This window comes from Trichosurus vulpecula, chromosome 4 (genome assembly GCF_011100635.1).
Source record: "Trichosurus vulpecula isolate mTriVul1 chromosome 4, mTriVul1.pri, whole genome shotgun sequence".
Classification (NCBI taxonomy): Eukaryota; Metazoa; Chordata; class Mammalia; order Diprotodontia; family Phalangeridae; genus Trichosurus; species Trichosurus vulpecula.
Genome location: NC_050576.1, coordinates 19,609,849 through 19,628,246, shown reverse-complemented (window position 1 = coordinate 19,628,246; position 18,398 = coordinate 19,609,849). Strand labels below are relative to the sequence as shown.

The 18,398-nt window shown below is 40.3% G+C and overlaps 1 protein-coding gene and 1 pseudogene across 1 annotated transcript in view; one reads left to right on the top strand and one right to left on the bottom strand.

The window, feature by feature from the left end:
- Window positions 1–18,398, bottom strand: part of LOC118846468 (cytochrome P450 2J2-like) — a gene marked incomplete at its 5' end in the record, with an annotated part of 47,095 nt that overhangs the window by 6,331 nt on the left and 22,366 nt on the right. The window contains 4 exon segments of the mRNA XM_036755030.1: window positions 893–1,080; window positions 5,403–5,538; window positions 10,581–10,757; window positions 12,861–13,021. Of these exon segments, the coding sequence (XP_036610925.1) occupies window positions 893–1,080; window positions 5,403–5,538; window positions 10,581–10,757; window positions 12,861–13,021 (662 nt within the window).
- On the top strand, window positions 16,630–17,611 carry LOC118845898 (annotated as a pseudogene).

Below are 18,398 nucleotides of genomic sequence, written 5' to 3'. Positions count from 1 at the left end.
GAAACTCTGAAACCGGGAGCTGCCAAAATGATTTGCTAACCATGATTTCCATTTAGTCTCTAGGGCTAAAGTGACTTCCTTAAAAGTTGCCTCCTGGATTAGATCCTGGGCTTCAAGAAAGAGGGTTGGCTGAGATGCTCTGGGACCAGGTCCCAGGAGATAAATCTGGGATATGGGATATGCAAATAACTCCTTCAGAATTCTGAGCTCAGCATCTGCCTGAATCTATTTATCCACTGTGAATGAGAAATCATTGATGTCTGAGAAAATATGATTAGTAAATATGATGGGCCAGAAGTAGTGGGGGAAAGTCCATGCTAGACATATTATGCTCATATGACTATAGAGTCCAGAACAGTTGCCAGGATCATCAAGTCAAACCCTCTTATTTTTCAAATGAATTAACTGAGGCCCAGAGTTGTGTCAGTCCTAGGGATGTCACACATAGGGAAACTAAGTGGACATTAGCAATTTAAACACAGGATTAAAACTAGGCTTTAAACGCAGTCCCCTGTCCTACAAATACAGTGTTTTTTTTTTCCTCATCCAACTGTGAGAATCAATGATTTTAACATTCTAGTCCAATGATTCCTCATCTTTTTTTTATCATTGAACACTTTGACAGTCATGTTGGTGAAGGTTATGCTTCCTTTCTCAGAATAATTCTTTTTAAAGTATAAAATAACATACTTAAGGTTATAGAAAAAAATAGGTGCAATTATATGGAAATAAATTATAAAAAGAAATATTTTTAAAGACTACTTTCATGCACCCTAGATCAAGACCGTTGTTCTACCACCTGTGGTTTTTGTTTCAGCATCTTCTACCCACCCTTCAGGGAAAATGGAAGCCATGGAGCACCTTCAGGTTCATGGGAGGAAAAGCCATTTACCTTTGGCACATGGTATCCAGCCACTGTGGTATCAACTGTGGCCAGCCTGACCACATTGAAAGGAAAAATATCACCCATTCTCTGAACTTCATGAACAGCTGCATTAGTATAGGGCATGATCTCCTTATCAGCCATTGTGGGTTGCCTGGATTGGCCAATCACTCTGTCAATCTCAGCTTGTATTTTGCCTTGAAAAAAGGAAAGGTTAAGGATAATTTATCTGACATTTCAGTTGTTGACATCAGTCTTACTGCATCTCTCTGTGCAGTAAAATAGCTTCCAAAAGATAATTCCAAAGTAATCTGGGAAGAAAACTCTGTGCTATAGTTTAAATGTGCAGATTCATGAACAACAGTGTGATAGCACTGTCTCTTTGACTTCTGAGTTCATCTAATATGTTAAAAGAAGGGACCGAATCCACTGCTTTGGCTACTTATATAAGATATCCCAAGACTTAATGCAGTTATTTATGTTTGTATCGTTGGAGTGCAGTAGGAATAGTACAGCTACCATTCAGAATACTTGAAACCCCCTGAAATGACAACGTCCAGAACTGATTTTGTCCTCTAGCACAAAACAGGATGAAATCTACATAGTCAGCCTGCTCCAATGAGAAATCATTGTTTTACCATTTATTTAACACCATTTTTGTTTTTCCCTGTTTTAAAATAAATTTATGTTGTTAAAAAAAGAAAAAAAAGTCGAAGTTTTTGGGACCCAAATAATAGATCGCATTTATACAGTGATTTAAAGTTTGTGAAACATTTTATAAATATTATCTATTTTGATCCTCACAACAATGCCAGGAGGATAGTACTATTATAATATCCATTTTATAGATGAATCTTGAAACAGACAGAAATTAATTGACTTGCTCAGAGTCATACATCAAAGTCGATTTGAACTCAGGGCTTCCTTTCCACTCCCATCTAATTTTCACTGCTCATGTGATAGAAGCACAGTCAAACTTGTTGTTGGATGAAAGTTTGGGTAGACACTTCACCAACATCTGTAGCCTGGAAAGGCAGAGACTTGAAAAGGGACGGGGAGATGATAGAAGGGGGGGAAATTTAGGAGGTTGTGGTTAAAACCAAAACACTGGTGAGGAGGGACACTGTGAAAAGAAAGAGAAAATTATGAAATGGAGAGAAATAGGATGGAGGGAAATACTCAGTATTCATAACCGTGAATGTTAATGGGATGATCTCTCACATAAAATGAAAGCAGATAGCAGAGTGGATTAAAAACCAGAATCCTATAATTTGTTGTTTACAAAAAAACAAGAAGAGAGTTAACACATTTTTTCTTTCTCAAGTTTTTCTTTCTTGTTCTTCTTTCATATTATGACTAATGTGGTAATATATTTAATGTGATTAGACATATATACCCTACATCAGATTGCTTGTTGTCTTGGGGAGCAAGGAGGGAAGGAAGGAAGGGAGAAAAATTTGGAACTCAAAATCTTACAAAAGTGAATGTTAAAAACTATCTTCAAATTTAATTTGAAAAAAATACTATTAAGTGCAAAAAAGTGAAGTGAATGCATCTCTTGTCTATCAACATCTTAATGAGTTTAGCCAGAAAAGGGAGAACTGGCATTTGAAAATAGTTAGTGGGGATGGATCAGGTGAGTTTCTGTTTTTCAGGATGGAGGACATAGGTATGTTTGTAGGCAGTAAGGAAGCAGTGAGTTAACAAGGGGTGATTGGAGATAAAGGATAGAGTGAGAAAGATAGAGATGACAATCTGCTAAAGAAAATGAGATGTGATGGGATTTTTTGTGTATCTAGGGGAGTTGACTTTGTAAAGATGAAGGATAACCTCTTCATATGAGATAGTGGTGAAGAAGACAGTAGTGGCAGAAGGCTTCTGGGTGATGTGAGTTGTTGTTATTTGTCCTTCATTCTCGCAGATGACAATGACATCAGGAAGATGATGCCACAGCTCAGAAGTGAGGTGGATTTAAGGCAGGGAAGGCTGGGCAAAGACACCAGTCTCACTCTTTCCTGTGGTGCCATCTGGATCCACTGGCAAGACATAGATGGGTTAGACTAGAGATGGCCCCGGATGCAGTGGGGGACCTTGGTTTTTTTTAATGTGAGATGAGAAAGGGAAAAGAGGGAGCTCATGGTGAATGGCCTCAAGATTTATAATAAAATGAACTGATGCAAAGTGAAGTGGGCAGAACCAGGAAAATGTTGTACACAGTGACAGCAATACTGTGAAATGAAGAATTATGAATGATTCAATTATTTAATAAAATGATCCAAGACAAACCCAAAGGACTAATAATGAAGCATGTTCTCTGTCTTTAGAGAAAGAAGGGACATTGTCTGAATACAGACAGAAGCATGCTATTTTTTTACAATATTTCTTTAATTTCTTTAATCATCTTCTTGTACGAAATTACTAATACGGAAATGTTTTATGTAAGTGTACATGTAAAACCCATGTCTGATGGTTTACCAACTCAGGGAGGAAAAAACGAGGTAAGTGAATGAGGGATAGAATTTGAAGCTCAAATTCTTTAAAAAAAAGTTTAAAATTGTTTTGACATGTATTTGGATAAAAAAATAAAACATCATATGTATGTATATATATATATGTATATGTATGTGTGTATATTATGTATACACATATAATACACACACACACACATATATATATATATACATATATACATGCACACACACACACATATATGTATATATATAATTTATTGCAGTAAAATATGGGGCAAGTTTCTCAGTTGAATGTGTTGGAGAAGAGTGAGCCATGTTCCTATAAGAAGGGATGAGAAGGTTTGGAAGAGCTGCAGCAGCAAATAGGAAATTTATTAATTAGGAAAATGTAAAAGGATTGTTTGCAGCAAAACTTATGAGATTATAGAAGATAAATTTGTAGTGGACACAGTCCATATGGTTTTGTGATTTTATTTACCTTCATTTAATAGCACTATGAGTGAGAATGAAGACCAGTGATAGTAGAAGTGAATGAAGCCTGAAGTTCGACAGGGCAAGACAGATGACACCAAAGTCGGGTATGTGTTGATTGAACTGGTTTGCCAAAGGGTCAAGAAGGAAAAAAGAGGCAAATGTGGCTAGTGCAATGGTAATGCCCTAAGGAGTCAAGAGATTGGCATTTCTTTATATTCATATTAGCTAGCATTACATGTGGCACATAGTAGGTACTTAGTAAATACTCATTAACTCACTGAAATGCCTTGTCCAAAGTGCCATGACTGCTTAGATGCGAAGCCTGAATGAGAAAATGAACTTCTGACTCTTAATTTAGTTTTCTGTTGCCCCCAGATCCTGGAAAGGAGGGATTTCTTCATTCTTTGTGCTTTTGTCCCAAGCATTTGACACTTGATTTCAATGGTGCTAAATGTCTGCTTAGAATGCTACTTTTGGGAATTGCCTCAGATAGGTAGAAGGAATGTTCAATTCTGGGTGTTACCTTAAAGGGAACAAAATATGTCTAGTCCAAGAGTTTCCAAACAGAGCTGTGCATTTTGCCAGGTAGTCATTGCTAGGGATCTGCAAATCTGTATTTGGTCCATGAATCCTTATTCTGATCTTTAGCTTAAGGAAGATATGAGACACATCACAGTATCCTAGATAAGGAAATGGAACTTTTGATCATGCCTTGATTTTCAGAAATCGGAAACTCTTGAGGCAGTGGCATCCCAGGAGATGGAGCACTGGGCTGGGAGTCAGGATCACCTGCATTTAAATCCCAACTCAGAAACTCCCTACCTGTGAGACCCTGAAGAATCATTTGATTTCTCTCAGCCTTGGTTTCCACGTGTGTAAAATGAGGGGATTGGACCTTATGGCTTCTAATATACTTTGCAAATCTAAGTCTAAAGACCTTAGGACCTTCTACAGAATTAATTATCCTTCACTTAAATATTTACATTTTGAAATCTATAGATATTTATCATATTTACTAGGATACAAATGCATATGAAAAGGTCTCTTTTTGTTATCTCATACATTTTCAATAGAAATAGTTATAGTGTACTAAAATAATAATAAAATAATATCTGGTATTTAACTACAAGTTTAAGGTTTACAAAGAAATTTATATTCGTCAACTCATTTGATCCTCAGAACAACACTAAGAGAAAAGAGCTATTATTAGCCTGCCCCCAATCTTTTTCCAGATGAGGGCACAGAGGATGGAAGAAGTTATGTGATAAGCTCAGGGTCACAAGTTTAGTAAGTACCTGAGGCAGGATCTGAACTCACATCTTCCTGACTCCAAATTCTATATTCTTTCTAGTGCCCTAGTCAACAACTAACATCCTATGGGGAGCTGAAAGAGATTTTGATATTAAAAAGGGGTCCATTTGATTGTGTAAAATGATAATCATTGCTCTATTCCAGTGAGAATTGAAGGAAGATGATGTATGTAAAGTGACAGGCAAACTTTCAAGATCTCTGTAAATGGGGAATCTTTTGGGCAGAATTCTACAGTGGTTCATAGCCTGGCGCCATCACTGTACCTTGGATCTCCGGATAAAGGGCCATATACAGCAGTGCCCACCTCAGAGTGGTCGAAGTTGTCTCTGTTCCAGCCAGGAAGAGATCCAGGGTGCAGAAGATCAAGTTTTCTTCATCAAAACTAGAATGGATGTTATTCTTAAATTTAAGAAAAAGCAAGAATTGGTTGGTTAATCAAAAAAAAATAATTATTGTTCTCTCTAGGAATGAGGAGCTACACACTCATTGGAGCTTTGGAAAGGTCAAGGTGGTAGATGCTGGGCTTCCCTTAACCCCCAAGAATAGAGCAACTCTTCCTAAGAATGACAGCTCCTATTTCTTTTTTTTCTTTGAAATATTATTTTTTCCAATTACCTATAAACAATTTTAACTTTTTTACATAAAAGTTTGAGTTTCAAATTGTCTCTCTTCCTTCCATACTTCCCCCCCCCCCCTCATTACAATGGTAAGTAATTTGGTATAGGTGATATATGTGCATTCACGTAAAACATATTTCCATAGCAGTCATCTTGTGAAAGAAGAAATAGAGCAAAAGGAAGAAAACTCTGAAATGAAAAAAGAAACTGAAAATAGTGTTCTTTATCTGCATTAAGATTTCATCAGTTATTTCTCTGGTTGTGAATAGTATTTTCCATCTTGAGTCTTTTGGACTTGTCTTGGGTCACTGTCTTGCTGAGAAGAGCTAAGTCCATCATCACACAGCATTGCTGATACTGTGTATAGTGGTTCTCATGGTTTTGCTCACTTCACCTTGCATCAGTGCATGTAAGTTTTTCTTGGCTTCTCTGAAATCCTCCTGTTCATCATTTATTATAGCACAATAGTATTCCATGACATTCGTGTTCCAAAACTTGCTTAGCCATTTTTCTGATTGAGGGGCATCCTCTCAATTTCAAATTCTTTGCCAGCACAAAAAGAGCCACTATAGCTATTTTTGTACATGTTAATCCTTTTCACTTTACTGATGAGCTCTTTTGAATATAGACCAGCTAATGGTATTGCTGGATCAAAGGGTATACCAAGATTGATTGCCTTTGACCACAGTTCCAAATTGCTCTCCATAATGCCTGGATATCATCATACCTTTCTTTCAAACTTTCAAACCAGTAAAGATAACAGTTTTAAGAATACTATTACTACTAATAATAACTAATTAACAATATTAATATCATTTTTGCATGTCATAAGTAAATTGTTTGATCTTAACCAGAGCCTTGTAATTAGTTTTTAATGATTTCCTTATATTTTTTTCTGGATCAGTCCAATTTTCCACTGAATTCTGGTCATTTCATTACAAATACTTGAAAGTCTGTCAGTTCATCAAATGTTCAATTTTTTTTTCAGTCAAGATTCCACTCAATTTTGCTGGATAAGTTATTTTTGGATGCAATCCTTACTCCTTTGCTCGTTGAAATATTATATCCCAAGATCTATAATCTTTTAGCATAGAAGCTACTAGGTCTTGTAAGAGCCAGATCATTTTTCTGCAGCATTCATTTTAATTTGCTGTTGCTTGTGATATTTCCTCTTTAACCTGGGTATTTTGAAACTTGGTTATGACATTCCTATAAGTTTTCTGCTTGGGATCTCTTTCAAGTTAGTATCAGTGGATTCTTTCTATTTCTACTTGATTGCCTCTGGGCACAGTTCCAAATTGTTCCCCACACTGATTGGATCAGTTCACAGCTTCACAAGCAGTGTATTAGTGTCCCAATTTCCCCAATCCTTCCCGGCATTCATAATTTGCCTTTTCTTTCATATTAGCAAGTCAGATAGGTGTGAGTTGGTCCTTCAGAGTTGTTTTAATTTGCATTTATCAAATCAAAATTAATTCATATAATTTTTCACATGATTATATATAGTTTTAATTTCTTCTTCTCTTCATATCCTTTTAGCATTGATCAAATGGGGAATGACATAATGATTTCTAATTTTTAAGGAATTATTTTCTTCAGTTAGCTTTTGTATCTCTCATTCAATGTCACCAATTCTACTTTTTTTTTCAATTCTGCCTTTTAAGGAGTTGTTTTCTTCAGTAATTGTTCTGCTTTCTTTTGCATTGTGCTGACTCTTTTTTTCATGATTCTCTTGCATAGCCTCATTTCTTTTCTAAATTTTCTTCAGCCTCTCTTACATGATTTTTAAAATACTTTTTGAGTATGCCCAGGAGGACTTTCTGGGTTTGAGACAAATTCATATTTCCCTTTGAGGTCTTGCATGTCAGTGTTTTGATGTTGTCCCCTTCTGAGTTTGTGTTTTGATCTTCCCTGTCACCATAGTACCTTTCTATGATCAGAGTTTTTGATTGTTTTGCTCATTTTCAGTCTATTTTGTGACTATTTAAAGTTGAGTTCTGCCCCTAGGGCACAGGGGGCTCTGTCCCAAGCTTCTTGTGCTGAAGGCCAGGGGCTTGGTCATTGGCTTACTGAGGAGGCTTGTCTGTTTCACAGGGGATCTGGGGCTGTCGGCTTCCCTGTTGTGCTAGAATCACCTGGCCTATTAGTGCCTATTGCATCAGATTTCAGGTGCTGATAGCTCACCTGTTGCATCCTGGCTGTGTGCCTCATAGCTTGTCTGCTGTGCAACAACCCTGCTGAGCTGGGTTGCTGGTCTGTGCTGGCATGAGGGCCTCCCACTGACTTCCCCTTACAGTGCCTGCACTGGGCTGGGTTCCCATTTTACTCAAGTAAGGCAGGCCTCTCCTGCATTCCTTCTACTTATTTTGGCCTGGAAATTTGTTTGAACCTTTCCTTTTGTGAATTCTGTCACTCCAGAATTCATTTTGTTGCTTGATTTAAAGTTATTTCCAGGGAAACTGGGGATACCTTAGGCAACCTCCAGCCTTTTCTCCACCATCTTGGTTACACCTCTAAGAGCTCCTATTTCTCTTGGGTTGGGAGGCTTACTGTGAGTGCTTTTCTCACCAAACCCGTGTAGGAAGGTAAGATTTTTCTTTTATAAGTGAGAAAACTGAAGCTCAGAAATCATTTGGCAAACTTCCCAGAGTCATAGAGCTAATAAATGACAGAACTGGTCCATGAATCCTAGCCCCTGACCAAAATCTACCATTCGTTGCTACAACATACAACTGTTTGATCCTGTATGTGTTCACCCCATCTTTCCACACTCTCCAATTACACTCACAAATGAAAAGATGGGCATTGGAGTCAGCTATTTAGAAGGTGATTATGAAGCCAAGGGATTTTTCTCTCATCTGGATAGAATGCGTGCTGGGTACGCTAGCCCTCTAGAAGTTTCTATGGAGTTTGCCTCTGTATTTGCATCGAAGTATTTCGCATTCTCCTCTTCCTTCTCCTCATTCTTTTTTTTCTTTTCATTTTTCTCTCCTCCTCCTTCACTTTCTCTTTTTTTCTCATGTTTCTCATCCTCCTCCTACTCCTCCACCTCCTTTCCCTTCACTTTGTCTTCCTTCCCCTTATTATCATTTTCATTTTATTATGCCTCCAGTAAAAACCACATTTGTTATTAGCTACAGATTTTTTTTTTCTTCTGGCATGAATAAAACTTGTTGTAAAATAGAGAATAATAGGAGTTTACAGTTTTTATAGCACCTGCCACATGCCAAACACTGTGATAATTGTTTCACATGTATATTTTCATTTGATCCTCACATTTACCTGGTGAGATAGGAATTATTATCAGCCCCATTTACAGTTGAGGAAACTGAGGCAAACAAAGCTTCAGTAACTTATCCTAGGTCACATGGCTAGGGTCTGAGATCAGATTTGGACTCAGATCTTCCTGACTTCAAGTCCAATACTCTTTCCATGTGCAAAATAGTTGCCTAGAAGACTTTCCTTTAATTCTAGGTTCATCTATCACCTTTTTCATGCTCTTTAAATAGAGCACTAAGTCAAAAGATCTGGGTTTATTTGCCATGCTCTATGATTGTTGCACAAATCCTTTAATTTCTTTTGGTTTCAGTTTCTCCATCTGTGAAATGGGATGATGCCTGAACTAGCTATCTCATGGCATCATTTGGAGGAGAAAATAAAAAGTCAACACATTTTGTAAGTCTTGAAGTGCCATGTGCACATAAGTAGCAGTTTTATTGTAGTTTCTTTGCCTTATTATTTTTCTAGCTAAGAATAAATATTTTACCCCATTGGTTCATTCATGTGATAGCAAGAAAGCCAATAGTATCCAAAATGCTTTACAATCTGCCAGCTATTTTTCTCATAATCCTGTGAGACAGGTTGTATCAATAATATCATACCCATTTTTCCAATGAAGATACTGAGAATTAGAGAAATGGTTTGTTCCCAGGTAAACTTGGATGATGAACTCGGGATCTGGAATTCAAACAGACGTCCAGAATTCTTGAACTATTCAAGAAGTAATCACAAAGTCCTGAAGTTGGAAAAGAATTCCAATGGTGTCACATTCAAATTCAAATAGAAATGGGGCCTCTGAGCCATAGAGGAAAATTGCTGGGGCTACATATTGACTTACATTACATATGTTCTAATGAATTTTTATTTATTATCTTAAATATTTCTAAATTACATTTTTTAAAATCTGAATCTACAGTCCTTAGGAGAGACATGGGGTGCAATGGTGCCCACATTCTACTGTTGCACAAATTCCAAAAGGTGGTTATATTTTGATTATAAGATTGGTAATTTAATTTATTTTTGCAGTTGTCGGGTTTGCAAAGAATATATACACATAGTTCTGGATAGGATAGAGGGTACATGGAATATCTTAATGTTATAGATGAGAAAAGCGAGGTGCAGAGAAATGAACTTACAGGGATAAAATATTAGGGCCAAGATTAAACTCCAATTAGAGTAGGTTCTAATGAAAAGGACACTGGACTTGGAGCCAGAAAGAACTGGATTTAAATCCAGCCTCAGACTCCTAATAGCTGTGTCACTGGAGCAAGTCACTTAACCTCCCTAAGCCTCAGTTTCCCCTTGATAAAATCAGGGGGTAAAACTCAATGAGCCCTCTGGTCCCTTCCAGTTCTAAATCAAAATTGTGAGCTCTCCACTAGCAAGTTTCATTACTTATACTCTTTACCTCCCAGTGTGGTCTTTCAGTGAAGATATTTACATTTTGAGGGAGAAGTAAATTTTGGGACAATTTAACACACCTATCTCCCTTTATCTTTGGTTTTAAACACACACAATGCCTACTTTCTGTGTTGTTTACATTACCTTGGACAGCTCCTTCAGGTAAGCATCAATGTAGTCCAGGGTCTCTTCTGGGTTCAGGTTTTCCTTATGTTGTTTGATTTCATGTTCCACAAAAGTCTCTAGCTTCTTCCATTCTCTAAAGAGCTTCTGGTGAGATCCAGGCAGAAATTTCATTATCCGAGGATACATACTGAAGAGCTACATAATATAAAAGGATGTGGGGGGGGAAGGATGAGTGTCATTTCCTGTTAGGCTGTCCTGTCTCTTCATATTCCTCATGCTAAGTCAGGTCAGGGTTCTTCACCCTATTCTGTGTCATGGAATTTACCTTAATTCTGTTTCAACCAACTTTTGAAATTCACCCTCCCTGTAACCACAGTTTATTTTCCTCCCATAATGTTGCTCTCCTAACACAAAAGCCAACATCCCACCATCCCTTGAATCACACATCAGTCCTTTGGCCATATCTTGATATACCTAAATAACTCTTTCAAAATGTCACCAATCTAGGCAGCCTCATGACCTTCAAAGAAGAAGGGGAGAGATCCTTTCTAGGGAAACTGATATCACTTGCCCCATATTTCCTTGTTAGCCCCATAGAATTCCCTTCTCCTGAATTTATATTTTGCTCCTCTTAGCAAAGTGAGAAATAATGTTATTCACAATTTCCCCTAATTTTCTTCTATAACCTGATTACTGAGGAGTTAACTGAAATCATTAGCCGCTGACTCTTTTGCTGAGGCTCACTCACTGACAAATTGTGAGAAAGAGTAGGTGGAGTACTGGAGTAAGATTCAGGAAGGCTAAAATTAGAATTCTGCCTCAGACACTTATTAGCTGTGAGGCAAGTCATTAATCTCTCAGCCTCAGTTTCTTAATCCATAAAATAGGGATAATAATGACTCAAAGGGCCATTGTGATGGGTCTAAAGAAATCGGTCAATAAACAATCATTTATTAAATGTTTGCTATGTGCCAGGCAGTGTGCTGAGTAATGGTCATACAAAGGATGTGGAAAAATGCCAGTCCCCATCCTTACGTAGTTCATATTGTAATAGGAGAGACCTCTTGGAAATAATTAGGTATATACAAGATATATGCAAGGTGGTTGAAAGATATTCTCAGAGGGGAAGTCACTGACAGCTGCGAGGGACTGGGAATAAATCATGAAGTAGAAGGTGCAATTTAAGCTGTTTCTTGAAGGAAGCCACGAGGAGAAGGTATGGAGGGAGAACATTTCAGGCATGAGGGACAGCCAGTGAAAAGGCACTGAGGTGGGGGCTAATTTATATAAAACTATATACAAAGCATAAATGTAAGCACTTAAATTATCCATGTCTATGTGATTGTGTCTCTCTTCTATATTTGCCTCTCTCATGCTGTTTCTCTAGCTCTCTATATCTCTTCTCTCTGAACCTCCCTCCCTCCCTTCCTCTCTCTCTCCTTTCTGTCTTCACTGCCTCTTCTCCCATCTCTCTCCTGCCTCTGCCTCTGTCTCTGCTTCTGCCCTCCCTCCTTCCCCCTCCCCTGCCTACTCTCTCTCTGTCTCTCTCTCTCTCTCTATGTCTGTCTATGTATCTCTTCTCTGTCTCTCTCTGTCTCTCTCTGTCTCTCTCTGTCTCTCTCTGTCTCTGTCTCTCTCTCTCTCTCTCTCTCTCTCTCTCTCTCTCTCTCTCTCTCTCTCTCTTCCTCTGTCTGTCTGTCTGTCTCTCTCTCCCTCTCCAGCTCTTCCAGAGGTGATGATAAAATAATTGATTTCCCTCAAACTCTGCACATGATACAGCTTCTCCATGAAGACTTTCCTGGTTTTCCTGGATTCTAATGCTGCCACTACCCCTTATTCCCCCATTGTATTTATTTATTTGCATATACACTCATTTGAGGGAATTTTGTTGCCTCCCTCAGAATGTAAACCACCCAAGGTCAGGGGCTATTTTATTTTTGTCGTTGTATCCACTTCTCCTAGCAGAGTACTTGGCACACAGTAAGCACTTCATAAATGTTTTTAAAATTAATAATCTTGGTAAAGATCCTTGAAAAAAATCAAAACTATGGAAATTTGTTTCCTGTTATCTGGAGACCACAGTGTTCTGCAAAAGCATTGGGTTCCCCAAGCATTTTCTTCCATGTCACTGTTTATGAAAATCTCATTTTTTTCCTCTTCCCTTTTCAGTCTCTTTTACACAAGCTCACTCAGCTCCTGCCAACCTCTCACAGTCATATGTATTTCTTTTCCTGTGGAGGAAGTATGTGGCCCAATTGAGGCTGAGTCAACTGTGCCCAGGCAGGGATGGTCTATTACCTGACACTCCCATGTGCCTAAGAGGACTGTGGTATTATCCAGAGTCTTCAGCAGCTCCCGAAACTGAGAATCATGGTAATCAAAGCGATGTCCAAAAGCTATGGAGCAGATGATATTGGAAACAGCATTGTTGGTCTGAAAGTGGGGGTCAAAAGCCTGTCCTGTTAAGTGGAAGAGAAAGGGGATAGGCTACTGTTCATTTCACTCATGCTCTTTTAAGGGACCCAACAGAGCTTTCTATCTTTTTCTTTGAAACATTTTTTCCTTACCCCCTCATACCCACCCACACACATCTGCTTTATTATTGTTCTATGTAATCGGCTACTTTTCAAATAGATTGGGTGAAGAAAAAAAAGAAATGAATCTTCTCACTTTTTAAAGTTTCAGTCAAGACTAATGGTGTAATTGGCAAATTTTGTTTCAGCATAGCTTACCTATGTGGCTTTGGGCAAGTTACTTCGTCTGTCTGTGCCTCCATTTATTCATCAGTAAAATGAGAGCGTTAGACTAGACGGCTTTTGAGGGCCCTTCTAGCCTCTTTCTATGATTTTATATCTGATCTATCACATGCAAAGGTGTTCCCATCTGTGTAATTGGCATGTGCCCACATGTGCATGTGTGGCCACATAGGTATGTATGCATATTCTGAAACCCACAACTATGTGGACTTGTAGGCTGCTTGCATGTACGTGAGTAGTAGAGGTGAAATCATAACTGGAGGTACTGGAATGGAAAGGAAAGATATGAGAAGGTGAATAAGGAAGGGAGGCAGTATAAGGTTGCGCATAAGTTACCAGATCTGGGACCAGGAAGACCCAGACTACCTCAGGCATTTCTTTAAATCCTACCTCAGACATTTACTAGATGGGTGAACTTACTTCTAGTGCCTTTTCACTAGAGCATTGATTTTTTCTAGTTTCATGTTTATATCACACTTGTATAGTTGTTTGCATGTTGTCTTCCCCCCTTAGACTAGCAGCTCTTTGAGAACTGGGACTCTTTTTTTCTTTTTTTTAATGTTCCCAGGATTTAGCACAGTGCCTGGAATAAAGTAGGCACTTGATAAATATTTATTGACTGAGTCACCTTGGGCAAGTCACTAAAGTGCGCCACTCCTCAGTTTTCTCATCTACAGAATTGGAAGGAGGATTGTATTGATGGACTCCAAAGTTCATTCTTACCCTGAATCTATGATAATAAGAGGAAGCATTAGAAGGGGAGGAGAAAGGGGAAGTGGATGAGGATGGGAGGAGAAAGAGAAGGAAAAAAAGAATAGAAAGAAGAGGAAGAGTAGAAGAATTAATGTCTACAAGAACAAAATTGTGAGAAGAAAGGTAACTTAGATAGATTTAACAACTTGGATTGATGAAATACCAACCACAATTCCAGAGGACCAATGATGACTCCTGCTACCCACCTCTTGACAGACAGTTGATGGACTTAGGTTACACAATGAGATATGTGTTACTGAACATGGCCAATGTGACAATTTATTTTACTTGACTATGTATGGTTGTTACTAGGCTTTTGCTTTGTCCAGTGAGAGGAGAAAAAAGGAAAGAAAATAAGTGATTAATTGAAAAAATCATCATTTTTCTTAAATGAAGACAGTGGCTCAGATTCAATCTAGCTCAGTAGATTGAATCTGGCCTGCTTGTGAAAACAGGCATCACAAAGGGTGGGATTTCTTAAGGCAACCCATTATGGTGAATCCCTAATAAACTTTATCTTTTCCCTTGGCTGAGAAGGCTTGAGTAGAATTCTATCGGCAGGACCCAGCGTGTTGGTATTTTGGGGTCACAAGTACCCCTAGAAACCTATGGTTCCCTCCCCCATCATCATTTTTACTCTAACCTCTTCATTTTTGCTTCTCTGACTGGGAATAATGCTCATGTCAAGTTCTTCTCCAGCCAAGACTGGAAGGTAAGCCTCTCCCTATCCCAATGCCCTTCCCGCTCTCCAAACACTTTGTAAGTGCTTTTCGGTCCTGACTTCCCAGGTCCCCAGTAGGTCAGACAGCTGCTTGCTGTCTCAGACTCAGCCTGATGTTATCAGGTTATTGGTCCAGTGGTTTATGTTCGAGGCCATGGACCTGGGCACACCTTCTGAAGCATAGAGGACAAGGATGGATGCCCTATCTGGAAGTATGCCCCCAATTTTCCCAATTCTCTCAACGCTAGGGAATGGGAAAACCTCAGGTACCTTTCTGTGTTTATTTTTTCCTGTCTTGCTTTGTTCCTTTTTGAGGCTCACTCCCAGATCCTCCTTGCAGAGGAAGGGACTTCCAGCCCCCTGAACCCACAATGGGTCAAACCTCCTCAATCCCCAAAAATTCACCTTTGTGCTGTCTTTTACAAAATTGGAAAAAAATTAAGTTCTCTAAAGAACTTAAAAAGAAAAAGTTGGTATACCTTTGCAATACTGCTTAGCCACAATATCGCCTAGAAGGCCATGCAGATTGGCCTATTTTGGGGACTTTACAATATAATACTCTTTTACAGTTAAAATTGTATTGTCAGCGAGAAAGAAAATGGACAGAAATTCCTTACATAATGACCTTCGTGGAGCTCTCTCGGAATCCCCTTCTCAGAAAAGATTGTAAGATGCTTATAGTTAAGCCCCGCCACAAAGGGGCAATGGGGGTCAACAGGACATTTTGGGTAACTCCCTCCTTATGGCCCCCAGGGCTTCAGCACCAGACCCCCTCCTCTTGCTCCCCAATCTCCCCAGAGCACCCTTGTTTCCTGTGCTCCCCCTTCCGTGGCCATCCCCTCTTTCTCTTGGTTTCCTGTAATGCAACCCTTGTCTTTTCCTGCCTCCTTCACTGTCCAAGTCTCCTACCCTGCATCTCCTCCCATGGCCCATGGTCTTGGTGACCCCTGCTCAGGTCCCAGCCAAGGGTCTTGTTGAGGTGCCTCCCTCTATGGCCCCTTCCCCTGAAGGGACCCCTACTGAGGTTCTGGCCTCATGGCCTACCCCCGAGACAACCCCTATTCAGGTTCCAGCCTCAGGCCCTGCCCTCATGGCAGTACCTCTTCCCCTGGCCCCTCTCTCTGAGGTGGTGCCCACTCAGGTCTCCGGGGTATCTCCCCCTCTGGCCCCTACCCTTCCTCAGGTACCGGCTGATCTCCCTTGCCAGCCAGATGCTCTGGCCTTGCAGTCTAATCTAGGTCAGCCAGCAGCTCCCAGGCCTTCCCTCACCAGAAGCAGGACTTCCTATATCCTTCCCCAAGCTCCAGGTCCCACAACGCCTTCAAGGCTTTTTCCCCTGAGGGAAGTGCCTGCCTCCCCTACTGGGACAAGGAGAGTGCATGTTCCATTCTCCATTTCATATCTCATTCCAATTAAAGAAAAACTGGGGAGATACTCAGAAGACCCCACTAAGTTTACTGAGGGTTTTAGGGTTCTGTCCCTACAATTTGAACTTTCTTGGTGTGATTTGCATATCCTTTTCTCTACCTATTGTACCACTGAGGAGAAGAGGAGAATCTGGGAACAAGCCCCCAAATTTGGGGATAGTTTGGCTAGTAATAACCCCATAAAATATCCCCCAGGTACAACTGCTGTTCCCACTAGTGACCCAGGATGGAATTATCAAAGGAGTGAGGATAGAGAAAAGAGAGATCATATAGCAATTTGCCTGTCAGAAGGCCTAAGAACTGCATTTCAAAAGCAAATAAATTTTCAAAAAATTAGGCAAGTTGGTGTCGGGTTCGGGGCTGGCCATTACGTGGGTTGTTGTGTCCTTCTTCTGCAAGGCCAGACCATCATGGCTACCTTCCTCGTGCTGAGTAACAATGCAAAGATGCCCATCCTGGGCCTGGGCACCTGGAAGTCCCCTCCAGGCAAAGTGGCTGATGCAGTGAAGACTGCGATTGATGTCGAATACTGCCACATTGATTGTGCCCACGTCTACTAGAATGAGAACGAAGTAGGTGAGGCCATCCAGGAGAAGATCAAGGCAAATGTTGTCAAACAGGAAGATCTCTTCATCATCAGCAAGCTTTGGTGCACATACCATGAGAAAAGCTTGGTCAAGCCAGCCTGCCAAAAAACTCTGAGTGACCTGAAGCTGGATTACTTGGATCTCTACCTTATTCATTGGCCCACAGGATTTAAGGCTGGAGAGGATCTTTTCCCATTGGATGATAAGGGCAATGTGATTACCAGTAACACAAGCTTTTTGGATACACGGATGGCCATGGAAGAGTTGGTGGATGCAGGACTGGTGAAAGCCATTGGAATCTCCAACTTTAACCATGATTAGATGGAGAAGCTCTTGACCAAGCCAGGGCTGAAGTACAAGCCAGCAGTTAACCAGATTGAGTGCCATCCGTATCTCACCCAGGAGAAGTTGATCGAATATTGCCAGTCCAAGGGCATTGTGGTGACAGCCTACAGTCCCCTTGGTTCTCCAGACTGGCGATGGGCCAAGCCAGAGGACCCTTCTCTCTTGGATGACCCCAGGATCCAGGCCATTGCAGCAAAGCACAGAAAAACGACAGCACAGGTTCTGATTAGGTTCCGCATCCAGAGAAAAGTGGTTGTGATCCCCGTCGGTCACCCCATCCTGGATTGCTGAGAACTTTCAGGTGTTTGATGTCAATTTGACTGATGAGGATATGTCAACTCTACTGAGCTTCAACCGCAACTGGAGAGCCTGCGTCTTGACCAATACTGTGTCTCACAAAGATTATCCCTTCAACGCCCGTTTTGAAGTTCTGGCCAGCTGTTGCCTGGTGTCTGGATGATGGTGTCCTGATGCTTGCAGCTCTGCCGACTTATCCTGACAAAGAATATACCATTCTTCTGCATTGCATTGGTGTACGCTGGACTCTGCTTCTGAGAGCTGGGTCAGCCACTGCATATCCCCGTCAGATCTCAGCTTGTTGGAGTAACTCCTGGTTTTCTGGACCCTCCTTCCTGCCCAGCTAGGAGTACAGAATGACTACCCCCTCCCCAGATGGGCCCTGCAAACAAGAATTATTCCTCCAGTAAATGGTTTTCTTTCTTTTAGTAACAAGTAGATTTCATCTGCTTGAAGTTATAAACCCTACCTTCTTGCTTTAAATTAAAAAAATCTTTCATGTTAAAAAAAAAAAATTAGGGAAGTTACTCAGGGAAAAAAGGAAAACCCTGCTCTTTTCCAAGCCTGGCTAGTAGAAGCTATTAAGAAGTATACAAATTTGGATCCTGATTCTATTTAAGGGGTGGCAATACTTAACATGTATTTCATTAATCAGTCTGCCCCAGATATTAGGAGGAAACTGCAGAAATTAACAATGGGACCCCAAACACCTCAGGCCCAATTACTGGGCTTGGCCTTTGGCATGTATAACAATAGAGACCTGGTTGCAGCAGAGGAAAGAAAATGCAGGGAAAGAGCTAGAGACAGAGAACATGCTCAATTCTTGGCTGCTGCCATGACCAGGAAAAGACCCAAGGAGTGCCCCTCCAGGGAGCCCCCTTGGAAGCCCATTGGCTTGGGCAGTGGGGAAACCTGCTTTCGATTCCACAAGGAGGGTCACTAGTCCAAGG